Source organism: Lygodium microphyllum, chromosome 30, assembly GCF_053477565.2.
Source record: "Lygodium microphyllum isolate KBCC chromosome 30, Lygodium_microphyllum_v1.1.10, whole genome shotgun sequence".
NCBI classification, from domain to species: domain Eukaryota; kingdom Viridiplantae; phylum Streptophyta; class Polypodiopsida; order Schizaeales; family Lygodiaceae; genus Lygodium; species Lygodium microphyllum.
In genome coordinates, this window is record NC_141164.1 from 90,822,891 (window position 1) to 90,839,255 (window position 16,365).

Below are 16,365 nucleotides of genomic sequence, written 5' to 3' on the forward strand. Positions count from 1 at the left end.
GTATTGGAGGAGTATGATTTTGAAATCAAGTATCGACCAGGGAAAGAGAATGTAGTTGCCGATGCACTCAGTCGCAAGGCATTCCTAAATTCCCTAATCTTGCAGAATCCATCAACGGCCAGATCTCTGGCTACAAAGGTATCTATGCCAAGCAACCCTATACTCGAACTAGCTAGAGAGGAAGCATGCCATGATTTGGCCTACCAAACCATGATAAAAGAAATATCTACCAAGGAGCAGAGTCTGAAGTCACAAGCTAAGTATCAAGAATTTTCCATTGATAATGGACTTATCTACTACAGAACAAGGCTGTGTATACCAACAAGCCAGTCACTTAAGCAGAAGATATTATGGGAAGCTCATGATTCCCCTTTCGCAGGACATCCTGGCTATGCAAAAACTCTTAATGCAATTAGGAAGAGCTACCATTGGGAGAGGCTCAAAGGTGACGTTCTCAAATATGTCACTGAATGTTTGTCTTGCCAACGTATCAAGGCTGAACATGTCATGATGCCAGGGAAATTGCAACCACTTGACATTCCCCAAATGAAATGGGAATTCATCAGTATGGATTTTGTGGTGGGCTTACCCCAAGTCCAAGGAGGATACAACTCCATTATGGTTGTAGTTGACATGCTTACTAAGGTTGCACACCTGATTCCAGTAAAGACAAACTATAAAGCCTCCGACATTGCAAGAGTGTTTATCAAAGAGATATTCAAGCTACATGGGTTACCTAGAAGGATCATTAGCGATCGAGACTCTCTCTTCACTTCACACTTCTGGAGAGCTATCTTTGAAGCTATTGGAACTCAACTCTGTTTTAGCACTGCCTACCATCCCCAAACGGATGGACAAACAGAGCGAGTAAATCAAATCATTGAGGATATGCTTAGGGCATACTGCTGTCGAGAGCTGAAGAGGTGGATTCAGTACTTGCCGTTAGTAGAATTTGCCTACAATGCTTCTTACCAGCAGAGCATTCAAATGACCCCTTTCCAGGCATTGTATGGTCATGATTGTCGAAGTCCCCTAAACTTTTCTGATCCAACCCTAAGAGTTGAAGCTTCAAGACAAATGTTGGAAGACATGGATGACCAAATAAGGTCAATAAGACAAGACATACAACCAGCCAAAGATAGACAAAAGGCATATGCGGATTTGAAACGCCAAGAGAGGGTCTTCGGAGAAGGAGACATGGTCTTCATTCGTGTACGCCCTAAAAGGAGTTCTCTATCTCTAGGAGAATGCAAGAAGCTAAGTCCAAGGTATTGTGGGCCGTATAAAATCCTCAAATGCCTGGGACCCAATGCTTATAAATTGCAACTTCCGGATAACCTAAAAGTTCACAATGTATTCCATATTAGTCTCTTAAAAAAATATGTACCCAACCCTAATCATGTACTTGATGACCAACAAATTGTAATGCCTAGTCAAGGAGTCCTTGAACTAAGACCGGAAAAGATTTTAGATGTCAGGGAGAGACAGTTAAGATCTAGAACCTTGAAAGAATGCCTCGTCCAATGGAAAGATTATCCCGAAGAGGATGCTACCTGGATGGATGAAAGCTCTCTCAATCTTCAATATCCCCAGTTTATCTCGAGATGAGGACATCTCGATTCTTCTAAGGGGGAGAGAATGTAATATTCCCACCCCTGAATATTGACTTCCCGCACACTGCGTAAACCTTGTGCAAAGGTTATCTCTCATATTGAAATTGCCGGCAGTGTAACCTGTGACCTGCACGCGAGAAATCGGGACCTCCGCATTGGCAAGGCAAACCCGAGAGTTCAAACCCGCAAATCACACGTAAACACCCTCTTGGGAGGGGCAAATTGAATATTATCAAGGCAAATTTTTTTATTTTTATCCCTTTTCCCCAGCCGATGCACCGCTGGAGGAGAGGGAGTGTGGGGGGATGGGACGTGGTGGAGTCGTGGGCTGCATGGGGAGGGGGAAACCCATGCAGGGGGCCACGTGGTGGAGCCCTTCTCTCCCCCCCCATGCCTATATAAACACCCGCTAAGGAGTAGAAGAGGGGGAGGAAAGGACAGATGGCTGCTGCCATCGCCGTGTTGGAGGGTGGAGTGCTGTCGACGCTGGGTGAGAAGAAGGTCGCCGCCGCCTTGCTGGAGACCACCAGGCCGCCGCCCATCCTCGCCATCGCTATCAAGTCCTCGACGCCTTTCATTGGGCCTCCCACGACGTCGTGCTGATCTCCAAAGCGGGCTTTTCGGTTTTAAAACCGGGCCTTCCATAAGCCTTGGTCCTACGCTGGCTTTTCGGTTTTAAGCTGCGCTTCTTGCCAGTGAAAGAGGTCAATGTCCGGCGGTAAGGAGCTTTTTATGCTCAGAAGTTCATACTTAGCTTTTTTCTTCATTCGTAGCTTTTTCATCACTCACAACTGAGTGACGTTTTTTATCTCCTCTCGTACTTTAGCAGCTTCAATTTTTCATTACAGTCCGTCAAAACTGCGGATTCCTCCACCCTTTGCTAGATGTCACCACAACAGTCTTGTCTTCATCTTCATTCCGAGCTCTTCTGTCCTGCTTTTTCCGTTTCCTCTCAGTTTTGCAGCATTGAGTATTCCCCCCCAAATAGCAGGATTCCATTGATCTCTATTAGTCAAGCGACTGCCGCTGAATCAATCGACTCCCCTTCGTCTACTCAGAAACAAATCCATCTCTCTCTGTTGAATTCGCGTCGTTCCCTTCTTCCACAGTCGATCCTGCCTTTTTTTCCATCATTTTCGATTCTTTCTTTTGCTTTCCTTTAGGTTCCTCTTTTTTTAGAAAAGCGGCCCAACCACTCCCAATTGAGGTTTCCCAGGTTTGCTACCAGATGTGTATACCAGCAAATGGTGAGGATAATCTTGAATAAACAATGCATCCCTCTGCAATTTTATTCACAACATACAAGAGAAAAAGTAAAGCTGTTGCACAGGCATCTGTTTATGCATCTCAAAACTCCTGTTGTTACCTTCCAGATCTTTTGTGCCCTCTGTCAAGACCTTTTCAAACAGTCTCACCTATATACAGTAGTGGACCAAATACCTGTTTTCCGATCCCTACATCACCCCACTTTTGACATGCACCCAACACAGTGCTCCACACCACGTCATCAGGTTTAGAAGGCATATTTTCTGATGATACAACAGCCTCGTCTAGCTAGCCAGCACGGCCAAGCAGATCAACTAAGCAATTCTGATGCTTTATACTTGGACCAATGCCATACCGGCTACTCATCAGCTCAAAATATTTCTCACCCTGGTCCACAAGACCCATATAACTACACACAATAAGCATATTAAGAGATGTAACTCCATCCGGTTGAATATTGTCTTCCCTCATTCTCTCTAACATAAGGAAGACAACTTCACTCTCACCTAGGTGAGCATAACCAGTAATCAGTGCATTCCACATTACCAAGTCCTGTTTAGACATCCCATCAAACACACTCTGAGCATCAACCATGCTTCCACATTTACCATACATGTCAATAAGACCTGTAGCTAGATCAACTTCAATGTTGCTGGGTGCAGCCTTGAGAACTTGAGCATGTATCTTCTGCCCAATTTCCAAAGCTGCTGCATGACCGCAAGCTTTCAACGTTGAGACAAGAATTGTGCTCTCAGGTAAGTGGCCCTGTTCTTGCATTTTGAAAACAAGTTTGCACACTTTATCACACTCTCCTTGCTCAGCATAACCCATGATTATGACATTCCATGAGACTGCATCTGGACACACACCTTTCAACTGCATCTCTTGAAAGTGACTCAATGCTTCTTCATAAAGCCCTTCAGCTTGGTACCTAGCAATTACTGAGGGCCATGAGACCACATCCCGGAACAACAGATTTCCAAACTCTTCCTGGATTTCTACAAGCAAACCGCATTTGGCATACAGACCACCAATGTACTTCGACTTGCATCTCTTGGAAATAGTTTAGTACTTCCTCACAAAGCCCATAATTGGCATATCTTGAAATAAGTGTAGCCCATGAGATTGCATCTCGAGTTACCAATCTATCAAAAACTCGCTGTTCTTCTACAAGCATGTCACATTTAGCATACATGTCAACCAGAGCATTGTTGATTAATTCCTCTTGCTCCAAACCCTCTTCACTATATTTTCCGCATAGAATGAAAGAGCAAACATAACGACTAAGTATGTACAAAGTATCAGATCACACACACAACTTTTGGGTGGTTTTCACAGCTCGAATGCGCAGCAATACGACATCCACCCCCTCTAATCTTGCGCATCCTCCGGATGGGCCAACTACCCATGATCATTATCATCAAGTTCCACAAACAGATCAACCTCTTCATTATGCATTTTCGGTATATCAACAAGATTATCTGTCATATCATCTGTCTCTTCTATCGGAGTTTCTTCTTGTTGTTCTCTTGCAAATTCTTCCAATGCATAATCTTCATCATCTCTTTTCTTGAAAATCTTGATTCTTTTTCTAGCAATAGGCACTGTAAGCACTGTCCCATCCAATTCTATCAGCTCATATGTTGCATTATCAAAGATATGTCTGACTATGTACGGCCCAAACCATCTTTTCACCATCTTCCGAAGTGTAGTATGTTGATTTTCAAGGCTGCTATCAAAGACCAATACCCAATCTCCCTCTTCTATTGCTCTAGGCCGCAAGCGATGCCTGCTGTCAAACCTTCCTTATTTCTTAGTCTAGCAACCTTCAATCTATCAATAGCTAACTAAATATCCTCTGGTCTCCTCTCCAACTGTCGAATTTGAAGAGCTAAGAGCTCTTCTCTCGTCAAATCCTCCTGCCAAGGTAAAAATGACCAAGTCAAAGCACAAGTCTCAGTCGGCATAACAGGTTTCTGACCATACATCAACTCTGCAGGCATATATCTTGTGGTAACACAGTGAGTCGTACGATCAGCCCATAAAGCAAATGGTAGAAGTCTCGGCCATTCTCCAATCCATGCTCTGCATGCTTTGGCTAATGCTTTCACTATCGGCGGATGCCCTCTTTCACTCTTCCCATTTCCCTCTGGATTATATGCTGTAGTTAGAGCCAACTTGATTCCTAGCTGAGAGAAAAACTCCCTAGCTCCATCTGCATCCAATTCACCACGATCCGCAGTGATCTTACCCACACAACCATACCTGAAAAAAATTTCTTCCAATAAGAACTTACACACTGCACAAGTGGTCTTCGTTCTCAAAGATCTGCCCTCAACATGATTGGTACGATCCTCTCTCGCTAAAACAATGTATCTCATCTGCCATAGACCCATAGGCATGGTAACCAAATCAACTACCCACTTATAATGAATGCATAGCGGATAGGTCGGATGAATCTCATCTCGATGACGCACTACCGAATACATCTGGCAGTCTCTGCAAGTCTCAACAAAGTGAGAAACATCTCTATACATGCCTTTCCACCAATATTTCTCCTTGATTTACTCATAAGTAGCCCACACTCCTCTATGACCAGCCCAAGGACTCTCATGAAACTCCCTCATCACCTGTAACTGTGTCTCTCTATCGCAAACAACCCACAAAGGTAATCCGTCTCTTTTCTTCGGATGCTTCCAAAGAAATCCATCCTTGAGAAAATAACCATAGGCTTTCCTTCTAATCTTCTTGAACTCTTCATCTGTCCATTCATTTCTTTTGCTTAGTGTGCTAAGGTACCTGCCAATCTGCAACCAATCTCCAACATAGAGTTCTTCTATAAAAGCCACAATATCATAGACATGACAAACATGATCAACCATAGTGGCTGAAATTTTTGCATCATCCTCTTCTGCAAGTAGAGTCTCCTCATCATCATATCTGGCTCTAGACAACATATCTGCCACTGGATTATCCTTCCCTGCTATGTGTTTAAATTCCGGATTTAATGACTTGATGTATGCAATCCATCTCAACATGGCTATATCCGGAGTAGAGCAACTCGTAATCATACCAATCAATGGCAAGCAATCTGTCTCTACCACAACTGAAGCTCCAATAAAGTACTCCTTGTCACATTTGAGAGCCGTAACAATCCCCAGTAGCTCCCTCTTGATTTGTGGATATCTCCTCTGTCTCTCGTTTAGGACTTTCACCCCAAACCGAATAGCATACCTATTTCCATCTGCATCATCTTGACCCACAGCCCAACCTATGCCAATTGGACTAGTGTCAACTGTCAATACAATAGGCCTTCCACAATTATAATCCGCTTTCCTGAGAGTAGGAGCATTCTGCAATAACTTCTTCAATTTCCGCATGGCTCTAGTGTGGCTCTCATCCCAATAGAATTTCTGCCCCTTTCGAAGCAGCTGATACAAACAATCAGCTATGTGTGCAAAATGAGGTATCCAAATCATATAAAACACACAAGCTCCAATGAATCTCCGTACCTCTGAAGTGGTAGAACAATACTCTGCAATCTTGCCTATAGCATTCACCTTATCAGGTGAGGGTTTCCTGCCATAATATCCACACATATGTCCAACAATGACAACCTCATTCACTCCAAAAATAGATTTTTGCCCTGAAAGTGTCAAGTTCACTTCTTCTAACTTGGCCAAAATCTTCTCACATGCTGAAATATGATCAGCCACAAAGGATCTGCATCCCTGCTCATTTAGACTCTCATTCTTCTCTTCTTCTGCACATCCCTTAATGAGCACATCATCCAAGAAAGGCATGGTAAGCTGAGGTATGTAATCATGAAGGACCTTATGCATGGCATTCATCATATGCGCAACAGAATTAGTGGCACCTTGAGGCAAGGTACACATCTTGACAAGCCCAATAGGAGTTCTCATGGTGGTTATGTCCCTGCTTTCCAAAGCCAGCTGAAACTGATCATATCCTGAATACAAATCACCTAAAGAATAGATGGCACGTCCAGCAAATGCCTCTGCAAACTCATCCACAACTGGACCTATACCAACATTCCTGATAGTAACTCTGTTCACTGGCTGCATGTCCTGAATAAATCGGAGAGTACCATTCTTCTTTGGAACCGTAAACCACCTATTTGAGTATGGTGCAAATGAAGGCTCAAGAATTCCCATCTTGATTTTCTCATTCAATAAATCAATCAGCTTTGGTAGGTGTGCCTTAGGCACTGGAATAGGTCGAAGATTCCATGGAATATGAGAAATAGTAAAAATGACCATAGGAGTAACAATATCAGGATTCACACATCCAATCTCATGCGAGAAAAAAGCAAATCCCCTTCCATGTCGCTCAAGCATCTCCTGAAAGCATTGCTTCTCTATGGGTAGCAAGAAATCACCATTTCCAATTTTCAATTCAGCAAGAGTCTCTGCTGAAAATTTATGACCAATATGCTCCGGATTCCTCAAAATTGGCTGTTTAGCAGCCCTCTCTATTTCCTGATCACTGTCAGGTGGAAGCGGTACAGCAACCGGCTTCACCTTCTTATCCACAGTTTTGTATTTCGTGTCAACCCTGGCTTCATTATGTTCTTCTGCATTACTCACATCTTGCTGTAAATCAGCAATTCTGCACTTCAATGGCTGAATATCCTCAGCCCTCTGCTCTATGGACTGCATAGGAACAGCCCTAAACTCTGAATGCTGAAATATTTCAGCAGTAAACTCTGTTGGCTGAAAGTTTTCAGCCCTCTGTGTCTCTGAAAGCTGATCATAACCAGCTGGAAACTCTGTTTGCTGAATTTCTTGAGCACTCAACACTCTTTGCTGAGTTACCTCAGCCTCTGACTCAATCTGTGATACAAAATCTGCAATTTCATGAAACATGTCCAGGGACTGCACTAATACATTACTGTGACAATTCTGCATATCAGTTTTCAGCATATCTCCCATCTTTGTCATCGTATCTGCACAAATCACACTGTCATATATCCCATCTATGTGCTCATCATCCTCCAAAATTCCTGCATGTTTCAAATTTTTCTCCTTCCTGCATATATACTGCCTGGCAGCTCTAGGCAACCTAGAAGTCTTCTGATAGCTCATTGAACTGTTTGCTGAAATCCCAACAAAACCGGAGGAGAAAACACTGCTGCTAGGAGGCGAGAACTCCAATCTCCTTTGCTCTGTACCACCGTCGTCTCGCGAAACGGCGGTACCTAATGAAAACCCGAATCCCTCACAGTGGGCAAAGGTGCATCTCTGAGAGTATCCCTGTTTCTAACATGGTTCACACACACAGTCATAAACTGAACTGCTCTCATGCAATCTTTACTGTGAATCCGTGCATAAGCAGATCCATCATCCATTACCTTTGTTTCCATGCGCATCTCTGTGATGAATGGCCGACCAAGAATTATGGGATAAGAGCATGAATCCTACATAAAGAAATGAAAATCCTCCTCTACATCACCAATAGAAACCCTGACACTAGGACAGGCAGCATACAAATCACCTGCATTGTTATTGCCGGCTCTCATACGCCACCCATGCTCTACATCCATAGGCCATCTGTTACTCTCATAAACTCCACGAACTATGAGATTAATCTCTGAACCATGATCCACCAATGCAACATAAGGCACCTGTTTCTCTCCAATCTTTACCATCGTCTCTGTAGTTGCCCTAGCCCAATGGCTCCGCGAAAAGTGACTACGCAGTATCAAGACAGGCTCATCAATTTCAGCATAATGCATAGGCTGAACCCTCTTCTCTACCTGCAGAAAAACAGAAGCATTTTCAACCATAACCTCATCCTCATCCTCATCCAACTCCCCAATCAAAACTCCCTGTGTATCAATGGTAGACAATGCATGTCTTTTCCTCTTTAGGACCTCCTGAAACTGATCTTGAAACTCTCTTTTCGAGATGCCCAAAATCTCAGAAATAGTGAAAGTCACCTCACTGCCAAGTATCTTATCATTAAAGATTTTCTTCATGTCCAAAGATGTCTCAATATCGGACATCAATCTAAACCCTGCCTACTTTCTCTCTCTAGGCTCTTGCCTCTTTTCTCTCTTTTGAGGATCTTCCATATGTCGATCTGGCCCTGGTCTTGAAGACGGTCCTGCAGTAGGTGGAGTAACAAACTCACCCCCTCTAGTCATCTTAGCTGCACTTGGATTTTCTTCATCCCTCTTACGCTTCTCCTCAACAAGTGCATCTGCTCCCTGAGACTTAGCCAAATAAGCATAAATAGAGTACCTGTCAACAGGCGAATCCCAACCTGTCTCTGATCTTATGCTAGAGCCTGCACTAGTCAAAACAATTTGCTGAATTTTCCCCTTGTTTACAGTCTCCATAGCATAAGTCCATAGTGCTGACTGAGTCTTTGATCCCTTCTCAATCTGGACTCCATATGCAGAAGCATCACCTCTAGCTCTCACATAAGAAGTACGCGCAGCCATGTCATCCACTAACTTCTTCATTCCACCTTTACCAAAGTTGGTAGCAAGTGGAGCTCTTGTCTCAGTCAACCATATCTTACCATCTTGCCCCCAATATACCAAATTCTTCCTCCTTGCATCCTGAAAAGATTCACAATCCCTGCAATGCTGATGGTCCGTATTATCGCACCAAATACATCTCTGATCTCTCCTAGGTGCACTAGGAGCACTCCTAGGTGCAGTAGGAGCACTAGAAGAAGTAGTAGGCGCAGTCGAAGCAAACTGCTCTTTCAACTTTCCCACCAACTCCGCTTTGGCTAACTCCAGTGTCAAATATGTTATGCCTTTGATTATGTCATCAAGAGAAGTAGGCACCGATGGAGCGGATGGTTTTGGAGCAGAAAGTGTAGGCATCGGTCGTGGAACAGGAGGAATAGGTGGAGTGGAATCAGTAGGCACTGGCATAGGCCAAGAAACTGGCTGAGGAGGAGAAGAAATAACAGGGATAGAAGCAGGCATAGGAGCTGATGATGGTGTAGGTTTCATGGAACCATTCTGTAGGCGAGTCTTCCATATCCTCCTCTTGGTCAAAGTCGAGACTGCATCCTGAGCATCTTGCCAATCCGTTTTAAGACCCATAGGCTTCGTGCGATCCTCAAGAAGCTCACCCAATTCTTCTTGAAGAGCAGGATCTGCAGCTTGCAAGAAAAGCTCAACTTTTTCAACATCCAATGCTCTTTGTTCAATGGCATCAAGCTGACTATACCTCTCCTCAAATTCTCGAATCAACTCTGAAGCAGCTAGACCTTTGTTTGGCATGTAGACCCACTCTCGGAATGACTGCCGAGTAGCTATACCAAAGTCCTCAAGGAAATATTCTTCTTTCAAGGCCTTCTTAAAATCTTGCCAATGTGTATTTTGAATAAAAATATCAGTCACTTTTTCCCTCAAAGCGGGTGTGACAAGACGAAGGAAATACTTACTCATAAGTCCGGCTGGAACTCCAAAAAACCCCATCTTGATCTCATATGTCTTCAAATATGCTGAAACATTAGGGCCGTCAAATAGATTCTTCTCATTCTCAACTGCTTCAATAGCCTTAGTCGCGCTGTTTGTATTCTCCTGCTCCGAATAGAGTTGTCTTTGCTGAGACAACTGCTGTTGATGCAATTGTTGCTGCTGCTGCATATACAATTGTGTCTGCTGATTTTGGAGCTGCATATACATGGACATATTCTGCAAAATCTGCTTTAGATCCTCTGTTGAAGTACTTGACGCAGCAGTCATTGATGGAGCTGAAGTAGACGCAGCTAGAATTGTAGAAGAGGCTGAAATAGAGGCTGAAGTATCTCCCATCATGAAATTTCTGCGACGCTTTCATGTCGGGTTCACCAAAGATGTCGAAGGGTTTGTGAAAGCAAAATCGCGTCTTCAGAAGACCTTGATAAATTTCTGGATAGAAGATCAGCAAAGATGCAAAGATGAAAGAATCTGTGTACAATAATAGATCCGTCAAATTTTCATTGAGACCTCATCTATGCAGCAATGATAAGATCAAAAACAAGTTTTCAGCTCAGCATAGAATTCATCCTTCAACATAGGAACCTTCAGTATAAATCTGGTTATCAACTACAGACAGAAATTTCAGCATTGTCCTTTCAGCAGCATCAGCCAAAGGATGGATCTATGGATCCACAAACTTAACAATAAACCCAAAGGAAACTTGATTCCAATTGTTGAGATGAACAATATCACCACTATCACATCAAAGATAGACACTACTTTCGTTCATTCGCCTCTAATAATTTGAACCTGGATATCTCACTTAAAGCCCTGAATTGGAGAGACTGCTTGTAGCCACTGATGGCTGTAACAAGAATAACAAGCAGAACAGCAACAGTAAAGCTCACACCTTCATACCAGCCTTTCCCCACACCATGGTTCTTGATACTTAGGCCTAAAGAAAGGGCTGGTATAAGAATTGGGCCTGAAACTGTCTTTCGTGACTCCACTTTGTAAGGTCTTTCTTTATACCCTTAAAGGAACTTTTGATTTTCATGTCCAAGAAGCAGAATATACTCTTGGCCTAAGCTGCAGGAATATTTTCGCAGAAGAATGCTCAAGGTTAGATGCATTACCATCGAATCTTCTTGAGAAATGACAAAATAAAGGTTGTCTTTGTTCTGCTTTAATAAGTTACTGTTCTAAGAACTAGACTTCCTACAATAGTTCTCTCCTTGAGAAGCTTCTCTTCGGCACCTATCTGGTGGATACGGAGCTATTTATTATCTCATGTATGATAGCCTCTATTGCTCTAGATCTGAGTTCATCCTTTGATGGTCACAAAAATAAATCCTCTCTGTTCAGCCGTTAGGGAAACGAATCACTGACGAAAAGCAGGTTTTGCTGTTAAGCACCTAAGGTGGCAGTTATGGCACGGAGCAACCTCTATTCCACAGAACTGATGGCTTTTGCTATTCGTTTCTTCTTCTGAATTTTGGGAGCCTTGCTGCGCTTCTTACCAATGAAAGAGGTCAATGTCTGGTGGTAAGGCACTTTTTATGCTCAGAAGTTCATACTTAGCTTTTTTCTTCATTTGTAGCTTTTTCATCACTCACAACTGAGTGACGTTTTTGATCTCCTCTCGTACTTTAGCAGCTTCAGTTTGTCATTACAGTCCATCAAAACTGCGGATTTCTCCACCCTTTGCTAGATGTCACCACAACAATCTTGTCTTCATCTTCATTCTGAGCTCTTCTGTCCTGCTTTTTCCGTTTCCTCTCAGTTGCAGCATTGAGTATTCCCCCCCAAATAGCAGGATTCTACTGATCTCTATTAGTCAAGCGACTGCCGCTGAATCAATCGACTCCCCTTCGTCTACTCAGAAACAAATCCATCTCTCTCCGTTGAATTCGCGTCGTTCCCTTCTTCCATAGTGGATCCTACCTTTTTTTCCATCCTTTTTTATCCTTTCTTTTGCTTTCCTTTAGGTTCCTCTTTTTTTAGAAAAGCGGCCCAGCCACTCCCAATTGAGGTTTCCCAGGTTTGCTACCAGATGTGTATACCAGCAAATGGTGAGGATAATCTTGAACAAACAATGCATCCCTCTGCAATTTTATTCACAACATACAAGAGAAAAAGTAAAGCTGTTGCACAGGCATCTGTTTATGCATCTCAAAACTCCTTTTGTTACCTTCCAGATCTTTTGTGCCCTCTGTCAAGACCTTTTCAAACTGTCTCACCTATATACAACAGTGGACCAAATACCTGTTTTCCAATCCCTATATCACCCCACTTTTGACATGCACCCAACACAGTGCTCCACACCACGTCATCAGGTTTAGAAGGCATATTTTCTGCTGATACAACAACCTCGTCTAGCTGGCCAGCACGGCCAAGCAACTCAACTAAGCAATTCTGATGCTTAATACTTGGACCAATGCCATACCGGCTACTCATCAGCTCAAAATATTTCTGACCTTGGTCCACAAGACCCATATGACTGCACACAGTAAGTATATTAAGAGATGTAACTCCATCCAGTTGAATATTGTCTTCCCTCATTCTCTCTAACATAAGGAAGACAGCTTCACTCTCACCTGGGTGAGCATAACCAGTAATCAGTGCATTCCACATTACCAAGTCCTGTTTAGACATCCCATCAAACACACTCTGAGCATCAACCATGCTTCCACATTTACCATACATGTCAATAAGACCTGCAGCCAGATCAACTTCAATGTTGCTGGGTGCAGCCTTGAGAACTTGAGCATGTATCTTCTGCCCAATTTCCAAAGCTGCTGCATTACCGCAAGCTTTCAACATTGAGACAAGAATTGTGCTGTCAGGTAAGTGGCCCTGTTCTTGCATTTTGGAAACAAGTTTGCACACTTTATCACACTCTCCCCAAGGAAATGATTATACTAAACCTATAACATAGGAAGCCACAGTACACTCATCGTGCGTTAATAATTTGAAATCAACTATTATGTACCTAGGAGATAGTTCTCTTTATACCATGTCAATGCAATGGAATGCAAAGTGGATGTCTTTGACTGCACAAACATTTTACTTAAATGAAATTAGCATTTTGAATGTGTTGAAATATTATTTCCATGATTTTCTTTCACTAATAACTTTGCAATGATGATAAGGCAGTGTGGGACTACATCGTGCCATTGAACCTCTTAACGCTTAAAATAATATCAAAGCCTATATGAAAAGTGTAGCAAATAAATTAAATTTTAAAAAGTGCAATGCTAGACTAGTCCATGTCAGTGTACCTCTTAACACATAAAATAAGATTGAAATCTAGATGAAAACTGTAATAAACAAATAAAAATTTAAACCATATTTAGCACCTAATATCCTCTCCCTACTGTTTAGGATTTTACTTTTGATCGATATATTAAGAGATGTTTCCATGTATCATCCCATATGAACATGGATTGAACACTCAAAACCAAGAAAACATCATTTGTACTTTTAAAACACGCACAAGCACGGACAACATGGGTTCTGCATTCTATGATTTAGAGCGCTCAAATACATCACAAACAAGCTTAAAATGACAAAAACAATCCAAATTTTCATTAAAAAAGAGGCTCACCATCATTTTTTGTGTCTCAGATCTTAAGAATTGATTTTACAGATAGCAACTGAACTAGCCATTGGTCTCCAAACATCTATGTTCATCACTACCTAGCATCGACATGGTCCACATCAATCCGATTGAGGCCAAACAATTGATCTCCATCCTAATGTTCTCACAAGAATTTCCACATGAATAGCCCACACAAGAGGAGAGAGAGAAAGGAGAGAAAGATTGATTTTGGATCTCGTTGATCAGTCCATCATTCACAGAAGTGGAGGCAGTGATTGGAAGTTAAAAAAATGGAGGAGGCTAATGTAATCAATTGATATGAGTGTTCTTTGTCTCTCTAGTCCCCCCTCTCAATTTTCCACCACCATACAGTAGGGTGCCTTTTTTCTGCATGCTTTAAAAAAAACGTCCCCTCACCTCCCCTCCTCCTCACGTTGGTAGTAGGTGAATTGGGTAGTTGGCCTCTAACAACCCCCAAGACAACACCACAAGATAAAGACCGAGGATCTCCCCTCAACAAATTCCATGAGATAGAACCATTGAACACATGATCAAATATTTCTAATCACTTACTTGTCACTAAGACTTCAACTCAACACTTAAGCACTTTAAACCATCAAGCTCAAAATTTACCAATTTTTGAGAGAATTTGATGCGGAAACAACCATGGCTAAGACTCTAACAACACAAGCTTTCAGATTCACATAACTACTTTTTAGGGATTGCAACCCCATGCAGAAATTGCCCCACAAAGCATGGTTGCCTCAAGCAGTGCAAAATCAATTGTAGATCTTTTGTGTTCTTCTTTTCTCGGAGCACACATAAATACAAACCAAAAATGCAAGTAACCAAAGCTTTATACAAAGAATTTTTATGCCAATTCAGTTGCTACAAGCATTTCACTATTGTAGACATTCCATTACTACAACAAAACAAAGTTTATACTAATATATCAATGGATAATCATGATGTCTTTTATGGGAAACCAAGTTGATGGTGTAGATGCTGCTGAATTCACTCCTTTGCCTCATGTAGCATAGAAATTGCCTCATAGAGTACTATAGATATACATTGCTCCTCTATACAGCAAACAAGAGGACACTTTCTTTGATTTCAGATTATCATTTCAACATAATAGCAGATACATCTTAGCATATCTTGCATTGATAAAGAGTTACAAAGCTTCAAAAGTTATGAGCTTTAATTCATCATTTTCCTAGTTGCTGCAAATCCTTTCGAATTTCCACTAACTCGAGTCTGTGCATTCAACACCCACCCATAATACATATTCTCACCCACATACCTAGTTTTAGATGTAGAGATCATTTACTTCCATTCTTCTCTCCTAATGGGAAGCCTCACACAAACAACTAACATTCTGTGCCCCACACAATAGTGGAAGAAAACAAGACAAGAGGAAGACTCTTATTGCCATCATCTATGAAACCTGAGAACTCGCATCAGCCAATTGGCTTCAACAACCCCATCTTTAATATACTGCCATCATGCTCCACAGATTTGATAACTTCAGTTGCACAACTTCTTTCTTCTACTTTAGACTAGAAGATTCAGCTGGATATGAGAAAATGGTTGAAAGGGTGGGGAGTGGATAGAAATCTAGATATGGCATCCAAAGGTATATGCATGGACACATTTCAATTAGACCTCTTACAAGCTTGTCAAGCAAAATATCAAAGTAAGGGAGAAAATGGAAAACTTGCTTATTACAGTATGCATATCTATCCTTCATGTTGGGAATCCTACATGCAGGAAGAGGCACATGCGCAACCATACATAGCCAACCTGCTCTCAGTACAATTTAGATGAAGTATTACATGACTTCAAACTCGATCACACAATTTATTGATCGAGATAGGTGCATGGAGTGGACAGGCAAGAGAGACGAGGTTATGCAAGCTGTGTGGACTATAGAGTGTAGAATTAGAGGAGCACATGATTATGACATGCCCAGCATATGCACACATACAAGCTAACTTTGATATCCCTTTACAAGGGCCACTTCACCAGTTTCTGACCACTACTCCTATATCGAAGTTAGGGGCTCTCATCACCCACGTGTTACACTCTCGAGAGAACCACACTGCATAGATCGTTGTTTTACCGTAGCTACCCTTTCCTACCATGGGGGAGGAGAATCATTGTATATGTGGAAAGGTCCCATGTGCCATAATTTGGCCTTCCATGGACTATAATAAACTACTCTACTCTACTCTACTCTCTCTCTCTCTCTGTGATATGCTAATTGTCTTGTGTAGAACTCCTATCTCTCTCTTTTCTAAAAAAAACTCCTCACATTTTTTCTTTTTCCCCTATTTTACCAAGATGCCTCCCTACTTCCCCTTAGTTTCTAGATGGCAAACATGCCCCTTGCCACGTAAAATCCCACTTGAGGACTCAAAATTGGAAACGAGAACATG

General features: G+C 42.1%; 1 protein-coding gene across 1 annotated transcript; it reads right to left on the reverse strand.

Annotated features, from left to right (window-relative positions):
* Positions 1 to 2,788: 2,788 nt before the first annotated feature.
* LOC148010108 (pentatricopeptide repeat-containing protein At3g02330, mitochondrial-like) lies at positions 2,789 to 13,194 on the reverse strand. The gene is made up of 8 exons (XM_087672873.1): positions 12,592 to 13,194; positions 12,377 to 12,431; positions 11,121 to 11,191; positions 10,930 to 11,008; positions 3,386 to 3,877; positions 3,266 to 3,288; positions 3,054 to 3,167; positions 2,789 to 2,893 (listed from the first exon to the last, which is right to left on the reverse strand). The coding sequence occupies exons 1-8, from the start codon at positions 13,192 to 13,194 to the stop codon at positions 2,789 to 2,791; spliced, it is 1,542 nt and encodes a 513-aa protein (XP_087528999.1).
* Between the last annotated feature and the right edge of the window lie 3,171 nt (positions 13,195 to 16,365).

Bases quoted from the DNA above. Each gene is read 5' to 3' on its own strand.
- LOC148010108 (XM_087672873.1), bottom strand. From the start codon at position 13,194: ATGCAAGAACAGGGCCACTTACCTGACAGCACAATTCTTGTCTCAATG. The intron at 11,009-11,120 runs GCGAATGAACGA...GTGGATCCATAG, and splicing joins CCAGGTTCAAATTATTAGAG to ATCCATCCTTTGGCTGATGC. The intron at 3,168-3,265 runs GTGAGAAATATT...CGTGCTGGCTAG, and splicing joins TATGGGTCTTGTGGACCAGG to CTAGACGAGGCTGTTGTATC.